The 19,767-nt window shown below is 44.2% G+C and overlaps 1 protein-coding gene across 1 annotated transcript in view; it reads right to left on the bottom strand.

Annotated features, from left to right (window-relative positions):
- Positions 1 to 2,771: 2,771 nt before the first annotated feature.
- LOC112248055 (phosphatidate cytidylyltransferase 1-like) overlaps positions 2,772 to 19,767 on the bottom strand; it is a 55,206-nt gene continuing 38,210 nt past the window's right edge. Inside the window, exons 8-14 of the mRNA XM_042331233.1 lie at positions 18,131 to 18,213; positions 14,626 to 14,713; positions 13,403 to 13,471; positions 13,135 to 13,287; positions 12,248 to 12,367; positions 7,571 to 7,674; positions 2,772 to 4,047 (exon numbers count right to left, since the gene is read on the bottom strand). Coding sequence (XP_042187167.1) covers positions 3,921 to 4,047; positions 7,571 to 7,674; positions 12,248 to 12,367; positions 13,135 to 13,287; positions 13,403 to 13,471; positions 14,626 to 14,713; positions 18,131 to 18,213 — 744 coding nt within the window. The 3' untranslated portion in view covers positions 2,772 to 3,920. The remainder of the gene's footprint in view (positions 4,048 to 7,570; positions 7,675 to 12,247; positions 12,368 to 13,134; positions 13,288 to 13,402; positions 13,472 to 14,625; positions 14,714 to 18,130; positions 18,214 to 19,767) is intronic.

Below are 19,767 nucleotides of genomic sequence, written 5' to 3'. Positions count from 1 at the left end.
ACACCAGGCAGGATGGGGCCACGGACTCATGCTGCTTACGCTAAATCCTGACCCTGCCATCAGCATGATGCAACAGGAACTGGGATTTGTCAGACCAGGCGATGTTTTTCCACTCTTCAACTGTCCACTGGAGCCGCTTCTTCTTCTTGTTTTTAGCTGATAGGAGTGGAACCCGGTCCGAAGACATTCCGGAACCCGGTCCGAAGACATTCCGGAACCCGGTCCGAAGACATTCCGGAACCCGGTCCGAAGACATTCCGGAACCCGGTCCGAAAACATTCCGGAACACGGTCCGAAAACATTCCGGAACACGGTCCGAAGAGTTGTGCGTTCCAAGATGCCGTTCAGCACACCACTGTTATACTGTGCCTGTTTGTTGCCCGCCTGTTCGCACGATTCTTGCCATTCTCCTTCGACTTTCTCTTCAACAAGCTGTTTTCGTCCGCAGGACTCCCGCTGACTGTCGTGAGTGGAAAAAGCCAGGAGGCCGGCCGTTTCTGAGATACTGGAACCAACGATCACACCACGCCCAGTCACTTGGGTCACTAGTTTTCCACCATTCTAACGGTCAATGGAACAGTAACTGAATGTCTCGATGCCTGTCTGATTTCTTTATATAGCAAACCACATCCACTTGACTCGCTGTAGGAGCAAAGCATTTATGTGAACGGGGTGGTGTACCTAATAAACTGGCCACTGAGTGTATGTGTGTACACGCACTGTAATTCGCCTCACACCGCAATCATAACATGAAATGTTACCAAAATATCTTGAATTCTCTCAATACCAACCCCTTTAAGAGCAATACAACAAATAAGTAGACTTCTAAAATGTTATTTTCAATTTTTTTTTACAAAAGATCGAGTTTGGTAAGAAAAATAATAGGAATAGGAATAGGAATAACAGTTGAATGGTTCAGGTCAGCTGAAGAGAGATGGACAATCAACTATAGTGCAACTAAAATAATTGGTTAAAAAGGCTAGACAGAAAAAGGTACTTAAAAAATGATTTCTTTCACAATCTCAAGTTTAAGTTACCCCAGACATTCTCACATCAGCAGCCACCAGTTCACCTTATATGTTAATAGATTCCCCCCCAAAAAAAAAGTTTATACCCCCTCCCCACCTAGCTACCTATTCAACCACAGTTTATTAATGCTATTGCTACAGATAAATAATAACGTCCCATTGTATGGTTATTTTGCATATAGTTTTCATAGTTTAAAGATTTGATATTAGGTCTTTGTTCAGATAAATATGATATTCTTATGTACAGTAATACATTGGAGATATGTACACAGTGTGTGCTGGTTGCTATAGTTGCCAAATTCCGGTAACTTTCCCCAAATTCCCAGAAATCCCGGTTGGAGGATATCGGATTTCTTGCTTATTCCCTCCCGATTTTTGGGGAATATTACAACTAGGATTTCTTGAAATGTAGCTCATTATTTTGAAAATTACTGTAATTGTTCTGCATTTGTTTACAGTGATCCATACCTACAGAAATGCACTACCAGTCAAAAGTTTGGACACACCTACTCATTTAAGGATTTTTATTTTATTTGACTATTTTCTACATTGTAAAATAATAGTGAAGACATCAAAACTATGAAATAACACATATGGAATCACGTTGTAATCAAAATATATTTTATTTTAGATTCTTCAAAGTAGCCACCCTTTGCTTTGAAGGCAGCTTTGCACACTATTGGTGTTCTTTCAACCAGATTCACCTGGAATGCTTTTCCAACAGTCTTGGGAGTTCCCACATATGATGAGCACTCGTTGGCGGCTGCTTTTCCTTCACGCTGCGGTCCGACTCATCCCAAACCATTTCAACTGGGTTGAGGTCAGGTGATTGTGGAGACCAGTTCATCTGATGCAGCACTCAATCACTCTCCTTCTTGGTCAAATAGCCCTTACACAGCCTGGAGGTGTGTTGGGTCATTATCCTGTTGAAAAACAAATGATAGTCCCACTAAGCACAAACCAGATGGGATTGCGTTTCAATGCAGAATGCTGTGGTAGCCATGGTGGTTAAGTGTGCCTTGAATTCTAAGTAAATCACAGACTGTCACCAGCAAAAGCACCATCACACCACCTCCTCCATGCTTCACGGTGAGAACCACACATGCAGAGATCATCCGTTCACCTACTGTGGTTCTCACAAAGACATGGTGGTTGGAACCAAAAACCTCAAATTTGGACTCATCAGACCAAAGGACAGATTTCCACTGGTCTAATGTCCATTGCTCTTGTTTCTTGGCCCAAGCAAGTCTCTTCTTCTTATCGGTGTCCTTTAGTCGTGGTTTCTTTGTTGTTGCAGAAATTCGACCATGAAGGTCTGATTCACTCCGTCTCCTCTGAACAGTTGACTGCACTTGAAGAAACTTTCAAAGTTCTCGAAATGTTCCAGATTGACTGACTTCATGTCTTAAAGTAATGATGGACTGTCGTTTCTCTTTGCTTATTTGAGCTGTTCTTGCCATAATATGGACTTGGTCTTTTACCAAACAGGGCTATCTTCTGTGTACCACTCCTACCTTGTCACACCACAACTGATTGGCTAAAATGCATTAAGAAGGAAAGAAATTCCACAAATTAACTTTTAACAAGGCACACCTGTTAATTGAAATTCATTCCAGGTGACTACCTCATGAAGCTGGTTGAGAGAATGCCAATAGTGTGCAAAACTCATCAAGGCACTGGGTGGCTACTTTGAAGAATCTCAATTATAAATAATATTTTGATTTGTTTAACACATTTTTGATTTACTGTGTTATTTCATAGTTTTGATGTCTTCACTATTATTCTACAATGTAGAAAAAACTTTTGAATGGTAGTGTGTATTATAGCGTGAGGTGAAGTTCCAATACCTAACAGTAGGTCAATCTAGAAACTAAAACTACTTCAAAAGAAAAACACCTTATTTCAGTTGTAATGAACGACAGGACTTAGGAACGTGCTTAAACGTTTTAGATCGTATTATTGTCGTATACGTCATGTTGACGTGAAGACCATCATCTCTGATATATAGACAGATACATACTATTATTAAATAAACACCATGCCCAAGTCAAGTGTGTTTTAGTATTTTCAACATATTAGGGCAGCGCCCAAAAACGTTAATTAGTGCACACGTTAGCAAAACATTATGCAACAGAAAACAGACGTTTCTAATTGGACAAATTCAGGTCAGTACCTCCCTGTTCCGGTCCGTTTTCTTCGGTTTGGTGTCTAGTGAAAAAGACCCTGCTGTTGCTCCAAGCCAACACCAACCCAGGTTAAGCTAGTATCCTGGTTCTGTAAGATTTGCGCTGTGTCTTCCTTCAGTTCGGATAAAACCACTGTAATGATCTCCAGCCATCCACAGGTTGACCGCCAGTTACTGTCCCCTACAGTACGCTATGATACAAATACAAACCATATGCGTTCTTTAACTAGGATCGATGTTGTTTCTTCAGAGCAACGCGGCCTCTAGTCTTTAAAATGTCGCTGCCGCTAGTTAGGATGGTAGCATTCCATTGGCTTGCTGTAATTTGTTGGTGCAGGTGCTCGTGCAGGTCCCAGTGGTACATGTAAAGTCGCGGAAGTATTGTTGTTATTTGTAAAAGATAACTTCTTGTTGCTGGGAGCAACACCCTTTAGTTCACAGTAACGAGGACTGGTTAAAAGAACAAGAAAAAACAAAAACAGTCGCTGAGCAGAAGTTTCTGGAAGAAGGTAGAAATCACCCAAAAAAAGATGATTGCTGTGTGTGCTCATCTACACCCCGTCCCAAAATGGCCGCTGTGCCATTTTTTTCCCTCTCGCATTACTTGACATAGATCCAGAAAAACTAGATGTGTAAATCTAGTAACACACAAGCAGCCAAAATACAATTTCTCTCGCAAACACTCTCTCTGTGTGTGTGTGTGTGTACTACATGGCAGCAGGGGGCAGTATTCCCCTGTCTCTCAGGCGGTCTCTCATGGCGTTGAAGATACTGAGCTGCTGCTCTGGCTGCAGGACCAACAGCTGCTGTAACACCTTGCTGGGGTTGGGACCCCTGGAACACAGACATAACATTAACATAACATATTATAATATAAACAGCTGCTGGGACCTCTGGAACACAGACATAACATGTCATTAATGCTTTTTGGTTTCAGTTAGTTTTTTTTTTTTAAGAATCACAATTTATATTTCAATAATTTTTGGCAAACATTGAATGCTGTAACACAGAATAAAATATAAGTCCCATCACTGCATATTAACCATAATTTATTCACATTACTTTAATACAATATTTCAGTTATTTTTTATGTATTCAACTAGGCAAGTCAGTTAAAGAACAAATTCTTATTTACAATGACAGCCTAGGAACAGTGGGTTAACTGCCTGTTCAGGGGCAGAACAACAGATTTGTACCTTGTCAGCTCAGGGGTTTGAACTTGCAATTTTTTTAATTTTAACCACGTTTTCTGTACTATTAACTACAATGACCATAATCCGTTACTAGTCCAACGCTCTAACCACTAGGCTACCCTGCCACACTGTTATGGCGTATATTACATTAGTTTTATTTGATTACTTTATTATTTCATTCCAAGTCATCATCTCATCTCTATAGAGCTGGTGTCTGACAAAAATCACTATTTTAGTAGTTCTTCACAGTAAATAAGGTAGACTTTTATGACTGCTGAATGCCAACTATCAAATCACTTAGATCACGTATTTTCAGGTAGCGATACCTCAAAGCAATTTGTCTCTATGTATCCCCTCTTAATTGTGCATTATTCTGTTCCTTATGTAGCAGGCGTGCAAAGGATTATGGTCATTGTAGTTAATAGTACAGAAAACGTGGTTAAAATTTAAAAAAATTAAATTAAAATGATGTCCTAACCGTTAAAATTCGGTTAGGACATCTACTTGGTGCATGACACAAGTCATTTTTCCAACAATTGTTTACAGACAGATTATTTAACTTATAATTCACTGTATCACAATTCCAGTGGGTCAGAAGTTTACATACACGAAGTTGACTGTGCCTTTAAACAGCTTGGAAAATTCCAGAAAATTATGTCATGGCTTTAGAGGCTAATTGACATACTTTGAGTCAATTGGAGGTGTACCTGTGGATGTATTTCAAGGCCTACCTTCAAACTCTGTGCCTCTTTGCTTGACATCACGGGAAAATCAAAAGAAATCAGCCAAGACCTCAGAAAAATTTGTAGACCTCCACAAGTCTGGTTCATCCTTGGGAGCAATTTCCAAACGCCTGAAGGTACCATGTTCATCTGTACAAACAGTACGCAAGTACAGTGCCTTGCGAAAGTATTCGGCCCCCTTGAACTTTGCGACCTTTTGCCACATTTCAGGCTTCAAACATAAAGATATAAAACTGTATTTTTTTGTGAAGAATCAACAACAAGTGGGACACAATCATGAAGTGGAACGACATTTATTGGATATTTCAAACTTTTTTAACAAATCAAAAACTGAAAAATTGGGCGTGCAAAATTATTCAGCCCCTTTACTTTCAGTGCAGCAAACTCTCTCCAGAAGTTCAGTGAGGATCTCTGAATGATCCAATGTTGACCTAAATGACTAATGATGATAAATACAATCCACCTGTGTGTAATCAAGTCTCCGTATAAATGCACCTGCACTGTGATAGTCTCAGAGGTCCGTTAAAAGCGCAGAGAGCATCATGAAGAACAAGGAACACACCAGGCAGGTCCGAGATACTGTTGTGAAGAAGTTTAAAGCCGGATTTGGATATATCTTTATGTTTGAAGCCTGAAATGTGGCAAAAGGTCGCAAAGTTCAAGGGGGCCGAATACTTTCGCAAGGCACTGTATAAACACCATGGGACCACGCAGCTGTCATACCACTCAGGAAGGAGACGCGTTCTGTCTCCTAGAGATTAACGTACTTTGGTGAGAAAAGTGCAAATCAATGCCAGAACAACAACAAAAGACCCTTGTGAAGATGCTGGAGGAAACATGTACAAAAGTATCTATATCCACAGTTAAATGAGTCCAATATCGACATAACCTGAAAGGTTGCTTAGCAAGGAAGAAGCCACTGCTCAAAAACCGCCATAAAATAGCCAGACTACGGTTTGCACATGGGGACAAAGATCGTACATTTTGGAGAAATGTACTCTGGTCTGATGAAACAAAAATAGAACTGTTTGGCCATAATGACCATCGTTATGTTTGGAGGAAAAGGGGGGAGCTTGCAAGCCGAAGAACACCATCCCAACCGTGAAGCACCGGGGTGGCTACATCATGTTGTGGGGGTGCTTTGCTGCAGGAGGGACTGGTGCACTTCGCAAAATAGATGGCATCATGAGGGAGGAAGATTATGTGGATATATTGAAGCAACATCTCAAGACATCAGTCAGGAAGTTAAAGCTTGGTCGCAAATGGGTCTTCCAAATGGACAATGACCCCAAGCATACTTCCAAAGTTGTGGCAAAATGGCTTAAGGACAACAAAGTCAAGGTATTGGACTGGCCATAACAAAGCCCTGACCTCAATCCCATAGAAAATTTGTGGGCAGAACTGAAAAGGCGTGTGCAAGCAAGGAGGCCTACAAACCTGACTCAATAAATCACTCTCTCTACTATTATTCTGACATTTCACATTCTTAAAATAAAGTGGTGATCCTAACTGACCTAAGACAGGGAATTTGTACTAGGATTAAATGTCAGTAATTGTGAAAAACAGAGTTTAAATGTATTTGGCTAAGGTGTATGTAAACTTCTGACTTCAACTGTATCCAAACAGTGCTCTGGCATAGCTACACAGTCATCTGGCATAAGGTTCTGGTGTTTGGGGGGATTGGTATGGGTCACTGTCTGTAAGATATTTTATATTCATGCTTTGCTTTAGCAGTGATCTACCCTGAAGGAGCAGAGCCTATATCACCACAACTTGCATTATAAGCTGCGAGGGAATCCTCCTGGCTAGGTGAATGTGACGACCCTTACCTGATGATGCTGGCTAGGTGAATGTGACGACCCTTACCTGATGATGCTGGCTAGGTGAATGTGACGACCCTTACCTGATGATGCTGGCTAGGTGAATGTGACGACCCTTACCTGATGTTGCTGGCTAGGTGAATGTGACGACCCTTACCTGATGTTGCTGGCTAGGTGAATGTGACGACCCTTACCTGATGATGCTGGCTAGGTGAATGTGATGACCCTTACCTGATGATGCTGGCTAGGTGAATGTGACGACCCTTACCTGATGAAGCTGGCTAGGTTAAAGTGACAACCCTTACCCGATGAAGCTGGCTAGGTTAAAGTGACAACCCTTACCTGATGAAGCTGGCTAGGTTAAAGTGATGACCCCTACCTGATGAAGCTGGCTACTTTAAAGTGACGAAGCTTACCTGATGAAGCTGGCTAGGTTAAAGTGATGACCCCTACCTGATGAAGCTGGCTACTTTAAAGTGACGAAGCTTACCTGATGAAGCTGGCTAGGTTAAAGTGATGACCCCTACCTGATGAAGCTGGCTACTTTAAAGTGACGAAGCTTACCTGATGAAGCTGGCTAGGTTAAAGTGATGACCCCTACCTGATGAAGCTGGCTATGTAAACGTGAGTGAATGTAGCCATCAGATACTGACAGTCGAAGCGATCCATGATGCCCCCGTGACCAGGGATGGTGTCTGCAAAGTCCTGACAGGAGAGAGAGAGAGAAGTTATTACAGAGAAGGACCTGAGAGCGAGCGAGAGATAGATATGTTTTTAGTGGAGTTTGGAGTGTGACTGAGGTTGTGGACAGGTGTCTTTAATACTGATAACAAGTTCAAACAGGTGCCATTAATACAGGTAACGAGTGGAGGACAGAGGAGCCTCTTAAAGAAGAAGTTACAGGTCTGTGAGAGACAGAAATCTTGCTTGTTTGTAGGTGACCAAATACTTATTTTCCACCATAATTTGCAAATAAATTCATAAAAAATCCTACAATGTGATTTTCTGGATTTTTTTCCTAATTTTGTCTGTCATAGTTGAAGTGTACCTATGATGAAAATTACAGGCCTCTCTCATCCTTTAAAGTGGGAGAACTTGCACAATTGGTGGCTGACTAAATACTTTTTTGCCCCACTGTAAGTTATTACAGAGAAGGTACTGAGAGCGAGCGAGAGATAGATAAGTTATTACAGAGAAGGTACTGAGAGCGAGCGAGAGATAGATAAGTTATTACAGAGAAGGTACTGAGAGCGAGCGAGAGATAGATAAGTTATTACAGAGAAGGTACTGAGAGCGAGCGAGAGATAGATAAGTTATTACAGAGAAGGTACTGAGAGCGAGCGAGAGATAGATAAGTTATTACAGAGAAGGTACTGAGAGCGAGCGAGAGATAGATAAGTTATTACAGAGAAGGTACTGAGAGCGAGAGATAGATAAGTTATTACAGAGAAGGTACTGAGAGCGAGCGAGAGCGAGAGATAGATAAGTTATTACAGAGAAGGTACTGAGCGAGAGCGAGAGATAGATAAGTTATTACAGAGAAGGTACTGAGAGCGAGCGAGAGATAGATAAGTTATTACAGAGAAGGTACTGAGAGCGAGCGAGAGCGAGAGATAGATAAGTTATTACAGAGAAGGTACTGAGCGAGAGCGAGAGATAGATAAGTTATTACAGAGAAGGTACTGAGCGAGAGATAGATAAGTTATTACAGAGAAGGTACTGAGAGCGAGCGAGAGATAGATAAGTTATTACAGAGAAGGTACTGAGAGCGAGAGCGAGAGCGAGAGATAGATAAGTTATTACAGAGAAGGTACTGAGAGCGAGCGAGAGATAGATAAGTTATTACAGAGAAGGTACTGAGAGCGAGCGAGAGATAGATAAGTTATTACAGAGAAGGTACTGAGAGCGAGCGAGAGCGAGAGATAGATAAGTTATTACAGAGAAGGTACTGAGCAAGAGCGAGAGATAGATAAGTTATTACAGAGAAGGTACTGAGAGCGAGAGCGAGAGATAGATAAGTTATTACAGAGAAGGTACTGAGAGCGAGCGAGAGATAGATAAGTTATTACAGAGAAGGTACTGAGCGAGAGCGAGAGATAGATAAGTTATTACAGAGAAGGTACTGAGCGAGAGATAGATAAGTTATTACAGAGAAGGTACTGAGAGCGAGCGAGAGATAGATAAGTTATTACAGAGAAGGTACTGAGAGCGAGAGCGAGAGATAGATAAGTTATTACAGAGAAGGTACTGAGAGCGAGCGAGAGATAGATAAGTTATTACAGAGAAGGTACTGAGAGCGAGCGAGAGATAGATAAGTTATTACAGAGAAGGTACTGAGAGCGAGCGAGAGCGAGAGATAGATAAGTTATTACAGAGAAGGTACTGAGAGCGAGCGAGAGAGAGATAGATAAGTTATTACAGAGAAGGTACTGAGAGCGAGCGAGAGATAGATACGTTATTACAGAGAAGGTACTGAGAGCGAGAGCGAGAGATAGATAAGTTATTACAGAGAAGGTACTGAGAGCGAGAGCGAGAGATAGATAAGTTATTACAGAGAAGGTACTGAGAGCGAGCGAGAGATAGATAAGTTATTACAGAGAAGGTACTGAGAGCGAGCGAGAGATAGATAAGTTATTACAGAGAAGGTACTGAGAGCGAGCGAGAGATAGATACGTTATTACAGAGAAGGTACTGAGAGCGAGCGAGAGATAGATAAGTTATTACAGAGAAGGTACTGAGAGCGAGCGAGAGATAGATAAGTTATTACAGAGAAGGTACTGAGAGCGAGCGAGAGATAGATAAGTTATTACAGAGAAGGTACTGAGAGCGAGCGAGAGATAGATACGTTATTACAGAGAAGGTACTGAGAGCGAGAGCGAGAGATAGATAAGTTATTACAGAGAAGGTACTGAGAGCGAGAGCGAGAGATAGATAAGTTATTACAGAGAAGGTACTGAGAGCGAGCGAGAGATAGATAAGTTATTACAGAGAAGGTACTGAGAGCGAGCGAGAGATAGATAAGTTATTACAGAGAAGGTACTGAGAGCGAGCGAGAGATAGATAAGTTATTACAGAGAAGGTACTGAGAGCGAGCGAGAGCGAGAGATAGATAAGTTATTACAGAGAAGGTACTGAGCGAGAGCGAGAGATAGATAAGTTATTACAGAGAAGGTACTGAGCGAGAGATAGATAAGTTATTACAGAGAAGGTACTGAGAGCGAGCGAGAGATAGATAAGTTATTACAGAGAAGGTACTGAGAGCGAGAGCGAGAGATAGATAAGTTATTACAGAGAAGGTACTGAGAGCGAGCGAGAGATAGATAAGTTATTACAGAGAAGGTACTGAGAGCGAGAGCGAGAGCGAGATAAGTTATTACAGAGAAGGTACTGAGAGCGAGCGAGAGATAGATAAGTTATTACAGAGAAGGTACTGAGAGCGAGCGAGAGATAGATAAGTTATTACAGAGAAGGTACTGAGAGCGAGCGAGAGCGAGAGATAGATAAGTTATTACAGAGAAGGTACTGAGCAAGAGCGAGAGCGAGAGATAGATAAGTTATTACAGAGAAGGTACTGAGAGCGAGCGAGAGCGAGAGATAGATAAGTTATTACAGAGAAGGTACTGAGAGCGAGCGAGAGCGAGAGATAGATAAGTTATTACAGAGAAGGTACTGAGAGCGAGCGAGAGATAGATAAGTTATTACAGAGAAGGTACTGAGAGCGAGCGAGAGCGAGAGATAGATAAGTTATTACAGAGAAGGTACTGAGAGCGAGCGAGAGATAGATAAGTTATTACAGAGAAGGTACTGAGAGCGAGCGAGAGATAGATACGTTATTACAGAGAAGGTACTGAGAGCGAGCGAGAGATAGATAAGTTATTACAGAGAAGGTACTGAGAGCGAGCGAGAGATAGATAAGTTATTACAGAGAAGGTACTGAGAGCGAGCGAGAGATAGATAAGTTATTACAGAGAAGGTACTGAGAGCGAGCGAGAGATAGATAAGTTATTACAGAGAAGGTACTGAGAGCGAGCGAGAGATAGATAAGTTATTACAGAGAAGGTACTGAGAGCGAGCGAGAGATAGATAAGTTATTACAGAGAAGGTACTGAGAGCGAGCGAGAGATAGATAAGTTATTACAGAGAAGGTACTGAGAGCGAGCGAGAGATAGATAAGTTATTACAGAGAAGGTACTGAGAGCGAGCGAGAGATAGATAAGTTATTACAGAGAAGGTACTGAGAGCGAGCGAGAGATAGATAAGTTATTACAGAGAAGGTACTGAGAGCGAGCGAGAGCGAGAGATAGATAAGTTATTACAGAGAAGGTACTGAGCGAGAGCGAGAGATAGATAAGTTATTACAGAGAAGGTACTGAGAGCGAGCGAGAGATAGATAAGTTATTACAGAGAAGGTACTGAGAGCGAGCGAGAGCGAGAGATAGATAAGTTATTACAGAGAAGGTACTGAGAGTGAGCGAGAGCGAGAGATAGATAAGTTATTACAGAGAAGGTACTGAGAGCGAGCGAGAGATAGATACGTTATTACAGAGAAGGTACTGAGAGCGAGCGAGAGATAGATAAGTTATTACAGAGAAGGTACTGAGAGCGAGAGCGAGAGATAGATAAGTTATTACAGAGAAGGTACTGAGAGCGAGCGAGAGATAGATAAGTTATTACAGAGAAGGTACTGAGAGCGAGCGAGAGATAGATAAGTTATTACAGAGAAGGTACTGAGAGCGAGCGAGAGATAGATACGTTATTACAGAGAAGGTACTGAGAGCGAGCGAGAGATAGATAAGTTATTACAGAGAAGGTACTGAGAGCGAGCGAGAGATAGATAAGTTATTACAGAGAAGGTACTGAGAGCGAGCGAGAGATAGATAAGTTATTACAGAGAAGGTACTGAGAGCTTGAGCGAGAGATAGATAAGTTATTACAGAGAAGGTACTGAGAGCGAGCATAGAGCGAGAGATAGATAAGTTATTACAGAGAAGGTACTGAGCGAGAGCGAGAGATAGATAAGTTATTACAGAGAAGGTACTGAGAGCGAGCGAGAGATAGATACGTTATTACAGAGAAGGTACTGAGAGCGAGCGAGAGATAGATAAGTTATTACAGAGAAGGTACTGAGAGCGAGCGAGAGATAGATAAGTTATTACAGAGAAGGTACTGAGAGCGAGCGAGAGCGAGAGATAGATAAGTTATTACTGAGAAATCACAGATTGTGTCTTTAAGGTATCCATGGAGATCACCTTACGCCAGCCTGTGTGTGTTCTCTCACTTTGATCTGGAACGCTCGCTTGAAGCCGCTGGCAAAGAATCCTCCAAAGGGCCCAATCAGAGAGGCGAAGGTGGAGAGCACCACACTGTGGATCTGATACGGGTACAGGTTCACCGTTTTCTGTAGAGACGGACACACACACACACGTTGTTTAGGGTTTCCGATTGGACTCACTAAAACAAGTACCACTATGTATTGGGCATCAGCTAATTAGTAACTGTTCTGAACAACGTAGTAAATACAACTCAGTATTGACCATGTTTAGAACACACCTCTCTGTCTCTGTCTCTGTCTCTGTCTCTGTCTCACTCACTCACTCGACCAGTAACAGACTCTCTCTCGGTCTCCCATCCTCACCAGACCAGTAACAGAGTCTCTCGGTCTCCTATCCTCAACAGACCAGTAACAGACTCTCTCTCGGTCTCCCACCCTCACCAGACCAGTAACAGACCAGTCTGCCTGTCTAAAACACACGACAACAGACTCTCTCTGTCTCCCATCCTCACCAGACCAGTAACAGACCAGTCTGCCTGTCTAAAACACACGACAACAGACTCTCTCTGTCTCCCATCCTCACCAGACCAGTAACAGACTCTCTCTCGGTCTCCCATCCTCACCAGACCAGTAACAGACTCTCTCTCGGTCTCCCATCCTCACCAGACCAGTAACAGACTCTCTCTGTTTCCCATCCTCACCAGACCAGTAACAGACTCTCTCTCTCGCATCCTCACTGTAACAGACTCTCTCTCTCTCTCGGTCTCGCATCCTCACCAGACCAGTAACAGACCAGTCTGCCTATTAATGTCTAAGCCATCTAGGAGCACATGAAACCATATTTTGAATTCTTCAACTGGGAATTTCTAGGAACGTTTCAGGAATTTCCTTACCCATGTGAGGATGTTCTGGACAGCGAAGGGAAATGTGTACTTTTGCATCACAAAGATGTCAGAGGGTTCACAGTCCGCGGTGAAACGGTTGGTCTCGCTGTTGTACTCCACAGGACATACAAAGTACTGGAACTGAGCTAGCAGGTAGGCCAGCTAGGAGAAACACAGCAGAGGATCATCAATGAGGATGGGCACTTTATTTCCGTGCTCAAAAAGGTAAAAAGGTATGACCACTATCATCGTAACTTTACTGCGCTGTAGTACTCACTATGAAGCCACAGACCAGGGTCCCGAAGAAGCCTCCTATAAACCCCTCCCACGTCTTCTTAGGAGACAGCTGTAAGAAAATAAAAAAATATATACATTTCATTTGGAATGTGTTAGGCCCAATTATTTCTCTCTATGTATTTTAAAATTCATGAAATATATATATATTTTTCATTGCAATTCCACTTACTGAATTGGGAGTATAGAAACTGAATTGAGAGTTGAGTGGAGACAGATACAATGACATAGCGTTTCACACAGGGGATGACATAGCGTTTCACACAGGGGATGACATAGCGTTTCACACAGGGGATGACATAGCGTTTCACACAGGGGATGACATAGCGTTTCACACAGGGGATGACATAGCGTTTCACACAGGGGATGACATAGCATCTCACACAGGGGATGACATAGCGTCTCACACAGGGGATGACATAGCGTTTCACACAGGGGATGACATAGCGTTTCACACAGGGGATGACATAGCGTTTCACACAGGGGATGCCATAGCATTTCACACAGGGGATGACAGTATCCAGCCTGTCCTGGCCTTACCTCAGTGTGCCAACCCTAACCCTAAGCCACATGTGACTCATCTTCACTGGGAAAGAAGAAGGTCATCTATCTGTCCTACAGCCATACTGAGAATCTCTGTCTGTTTGTCACGGTGTGTGTGTGTGTGTGTGTGTGTATGTGTGTGTGTATGTGTATGTGTGTGTGTGTGTGTGTGGAGGGGTTGGGTTTAAGCAAAAAAAGACTCATTGCAAGAATGTCCAATAAAGTATTCTTCTTCTTGGTTTTAGGAGCTCCTCTTCTTGGTTTTAGGAGCTCCTCTTCTCTTCGTGGATGGATTGGGATTAGGGTGGAATTGGGCCCAAAGTAACCCTGGTACAAACACGTCATATATTTAAGCAATAGGGAATCTCGGGGCTTTGTGGTATTATATGGCCAATATACCACAGCTAAAGGCTGTTCTTGGCACGACGCAACACGGAGTGCCTGGATACAGCCATCAGCCGTGGTATATTGGCCATATACCACAAAGTCCCCAGATGCCTTATTGCTATTGTAAACTGGCTACCAACCTAATTACAGCAGTACAAGGAAATGCTCTGTCACACCCGTGGTATACGGTCTGATATACCAACGGCTGTCAGCCAATCAGCATTCAGTGCTCAAACCACCCAGTTTATAATATATATATATATAATATAAGTGTACCTTAATGAGTGGTGTTCTGCCAAAGAAGAAACCAAACAGGTAGGCCATGATGTCATTGCATATCACTATGGAGATGGGGACGATGAACCTGGAAAACAACATACAAGATGTAAACATTGTCAAAAGATTTGAAAAAACTGTTTACCGGTTATAGACACCGCTTACATACAGATTCAATATACCGTAACATACCCGGTAGACTACCGCCCTACCGTAACATACCCGGTAGACTACCGCCCTACCGTAACATACCCGGTAGACTACCGCCCTACCGTAACATACCCGGTAGACTACCACCCTACCGCAACATACCTGGTAGTCTACCACACCATACCTGGTAGTCTACCACCCTACCGCAACATAGCTGGTAGTCTACCGCCCTACCGCACCATACCTGGTAGTCTACCATAACATACCACCCTAAAGCACCATTCCTGGTAGTCTACCACAACATACCTGGTAGTCTACCGCACCATACCTGGTAGTCTACCACCCTACCGTAACATACCTGGTAGTCTACCGTAACATACCTGGTAGTCTACCGCCCTACCGTAACATACCTGGTAGTCTACCACCCTAAAGCACCATACCTGGTAGTCTACCGCCCTACCGCAACATACCTGGTAGTCTACCACCCTACCGTAACATACCCGGTAGACTACCGCCCTACCGTAACATACCCGGTAGACTACCACCCTACCGCAACATACCTGGTAGTCTACCGCACCATACCTGGTAGTCTACCACCCTACCGCACCATACCTGGTAGTCTACCGCCCTACCGCAACATACCCGGTAGACCACCGCCCTACCGCACCATACCTGGTAGTCTACCGCACCATACTTGGTAGTCTACCACCCTACCGCACCATACCTGGTAGTCTACCACCCTACCGCACCATACCTGGTAGTCTACCGCACCATACCTGGTAGTCTACCGTCCTACCGTAACATACCTGGTAGCCTACCGCCCTACTGCACCATACCTGGTAGTCTACCGCAACATTCCTGGTAGTCTACCGCCCTACCGCAACATACCTGGTAGTCTACCGCCCTACCGCACCATACCTGGTAGTCTACCGTAACATACCTGGTAGTCTACCACCCTAAAGCACCATACCTGGTAGTCTACCGCACCATACCTGGTAGTCTACCACCCTACCGTAACATACCTGGTAGTCTACCGTCCTACCGTAACATACCTGGTAGTCTACCACCCTACCGCACAATACCTGGTAGTCTACCACCCTACCGCACCATACCTGGTAGTCTACCACCCTACCGCACCATACCTGGTAGTCTACCGCCCTACCGCACCATACCTGGTAGTCTACCGTAACATACCACCCTAAAGCACCATACCTGGTAGTCTACCACCCTACCGCAACATACCTGGTAGTCTACCGCACCATACCTGGTAGTCTACCACCCTACCGCAACATACCTGGTAGTCTACCGTCCTACCGTAACATACCTGGTAGTCTACCACCCTACCGCACCATACCTGGTAGTCTACCGCCCTACCGTAACATACCTGGTAGTCTACCGCCCTACCGCAACACACCTGGTAGTCTACCGCCCTACCGTAACATACCTGGTAGTCTACCGCCCTACCGCAACATACCCGGTAGACTACCGCCCTACTGTAACATACCCGGTAGACTACCACACCATACCTGGTAGTCTACCACTCTGCCGCACCATACCTGGTAGTCTACCACCCTACCGCAACATACCTGGTAGTCTACCGTCCTACCGCAACATACCTGGTAGTCTACCGCAACATACCTGGTAGTCTACCGTCCTACCGCAACATACCTGGAAGTCTACCGCCCTACCGCACCATACCTGGTAGTCTACCGCCCTACCGCACCATACCTGGTAGTCTACCACCCTACCGCAACATACCTGGTAGTCTACCGCCCTACCGCACCATACCTGGTAGTCTACCGCCCTACCGCACCATACCTGGTAGTCTACCGCCCTACCGCACCATACCTGGTAGTCTACCGCCCTACCGTAACATACCCGGTAGCCTACCGTCCTACCGTAACATACCCGGTAGCCTACCGTCCTACCGTAACATACCCGGTAGCCTACCGTCCTACCGTAACATACCCGGTAGACTACTGCTTTAAAACTGCAACATTTGCTTTGCACCCCATGACAAAATGTGTAGAATTTCAGGAAATAAGCTTTAAACATGCAACATTCTCTTCACCAACAAGATCGGTTTGAACCGATTGTGTCATGAACAGTGGTATGAGAGGGGGGGTGTTCCCCATATGCTGGAAGGGCCCCCCTGAGTGAAAAAGTTTAGGAACCCCTGATCTAGGGTTAATGTTCGCTGAAAATGACCTTTCAGACGTTATATGCAACAGTATTCGTAAATGACTTGATGCCAATGGTAATACGGGTAATATTGTTGAAATTCTGCTTTCACCAACCATCAGAATTGGTACAAAAAATTAAATAATCATTATTATTATTATGCATGTGATCATATTAGGCGATAATTAAGAGAAGTGATGGTGTCTGGCAGAAATTATCTCAAAGGCTTCACCATGACAACATCATGAAGTACAGCCACATTGTCTAGGTGTCTGAAACGTGACATAGAGTTCACAGCTGGCAATGCCTCATCGCGGTTGGTGGGGAATAACCAACGTCAATGAGCGTCATCACCATCTTCCTTAAACTGCCGTTTAACCAGTTGAGATAAACTTGATGAGTCGATTTTACTCCTGGCTTAGAGTTAGTGCGGGCAGTGTTTTAACGTCACACTAAAACCTACTCTGGGCTGAGAGTTTAGTTAGGATTAATGCAGGATTCTTAGGACCTTTTCTGAGACGTTTCTGTGTGGATACGGGCCCTGGTCTGTCTGGGTGAGACGTTTCCTTGTGGATACGGGCCCGGGTCTGTCTGGGTGAGACGTTTCCTTGTGGATACGGGCCCTGGTCTGTCTGGGCGAGACATTTCCATGTGGATACGGGCCCTGGTCTGTCTGGGTGAGACATTTCCTTGTGGATACGGGCCCGGGTCTGTCTGGGTGAGACGTTTCCTTGTGGATACGGGGGCCCTGGTCGGGCCCTGGTCTGTCTGGGCGAGACATTTCCTTGTGGATACGGGCCCGGGTCTGTCTGGGCGAGACGTTTCCTTGTGGATACGGGCCCGGGTCTGTCTGGGCGAGACGTTTCCTTGTGGATACGGGCCCGGGTCTGTCTGGGCGAGACATTTCCTTATGGATACGGGCCCGGGTCTGTCTGGGCGCGACGTTTCTATGTGACCAGAAACACTGATGCTTTGTCAAGGCTCTACGCTGACCTTTTTTTACAAGGAGCATGTGACCTAAGTTGGAAAATGTAGGCGCACAATGACAAATATTTGGCGTAATAAAGCTAGAATCTGGTGCACTGGGGCTCCTAAATAAAAATGTCAGGCCGCAAAATATTTTGTGAGTAAAAGGGTGGCATTGTAGAGCCCTGTGTGCGTGTGCATGTCTTACCAGATCATTCCTTCAAACAGGTTCTGAATGACTAGGTGAGACTGTGTCACCACGATCAGGAGGGTTACATGGGTCCACGCAAACTGGAGGGGCAAACCACACACACACACACACGTTAGTGGTGGGGAATATGGATTGAGCACAGAGAGAAGTATAGTCAGTTCACTACTACTGACATCTACCACATCAATGACACAATGGTAGGCGGATGAAGATGCCTTTTACAAAGCAGGCTAGCAATGTGTGTGTGTGTGTGTGTGTGTGTGTGTGTGTGAGACGTACTGTCAATATAACACATAGCTGATCCTTTACGTTAAAAAGACACAGAGGTGATGGATGGAGACATTAAAATACAACATATTTGTGGAGGTGTGTGTGTGTGTGAGGGGAGAAAAACAAGCTATGCTGCAATCTAGAATGTTCTCTTGGGCCAGACCTAGTATAGTACAGCTGGTTCTACTGGCTATGTTTCAAACAACATTCCTACTCCCTATGTAGTCAACTAGTTTTTAATAAACCGTAACAAAAAAAAGAGTGGTAAAACATAGTGCACTACATTGGGAATAGTGTGCCATTTGTGTCGTAGCCAGGGAGTAGGCTAGCCTGGTTACCATTCTGTTTGTGCCATCATGTCACTCCATACCATATATACAAGGAAGTGGAATGTTAGCACAAACCGTTCTGGTGCCCAGGCTATGCAGTACGGTGGATGGTATGCAGTGTGGTGGATGGTATGCAGTATGGTATGCAGTGTGGTGGATGGTATGCAGTGTGGTGGATGGTATGCAGTATGGTATGCAGTGTGGTGGATGGTATGCAGTATGGTGGATGGTATGCAGTATAGTGGATGGTATGCAGGGTGGTGGATGGTATGCAGTTTAGTGGATGGTATGCAGGGTGGTGGATGGTATGCAGTGTGGTGGATGGTATGCAGTATAGTGGATGGTATGCAGGGTGGTGGATGGTATGCAGTGTGGTGGTTGGTATGCAGTATGGTGGATGGTGTGCAGTATGGTGGATGGTGTGCAGTGTGGTGGATGGTATGCAGTGTGGTGGATGGTATGCAGTGTGGTGGATGGTATGCAGTGTGGTGGATGGTGTGCAGTGTGGTGGATGGTATGCAGTGTGGTGGATGGTATGCAGTGTGGTGGATGGTGTGCAGTGTGTTGGATGGTATGCAGTGTGCAGTACGGTGAATGGTATGCAGTGTGGTATACAGTATGGTGGATGGTATGCAGTGTGGTATACAGTATGGTGGATGGTATGCAGTGTGGTATACAGTATGGTGGATGGTATGCAGTGTGGTATACAGTATGGTGGATGGTATGCAGTGTGGTATACAGTATGGTGGATAGTATGCAGTGTGGTATACAGTATAGTATGCAGTGTGGTATACAGTATAGTGGATAGTATGCAGTGTGGTATACAGTATGGTGGATGGTATGCAGTGTGGTATACAGTATGGTGGATGGTATGCAGTGTGGTATACAGTATGGTGGATGGTATGCAGTGTATACAGGTGGATATGCAGTGTGGTATACAGTATAGTGGATGGTATGCAGTGTGGTATACAGTATAGTGGATGGTATGCAGTGTGGTATACAGTATAGTGGATGGTATGCAGTGTGGTATACAGT

Source organism: Oncorhynchus tshawytscha, linkage group LG12 (assembly GCF_018296145.1).
Source record: "Oncorhynchus tshawytscha isolate Ot180627B linkage group LG12, Otsh_v2.0, whole genome shotgun sequence".
NCBI classification, from domain to species: Eukaryota; Metazoa; Chordata; class Actinopteri; order Salmoniformes; family Salmonidae; genus Oncorhynchus; species Oncorhynchus tshawytscha.
The sequence above is the reverse complement of the archived record's forward strand: the minus strand, read 5'-3'. Positions and strand labels throughout refer to the sequence as shown.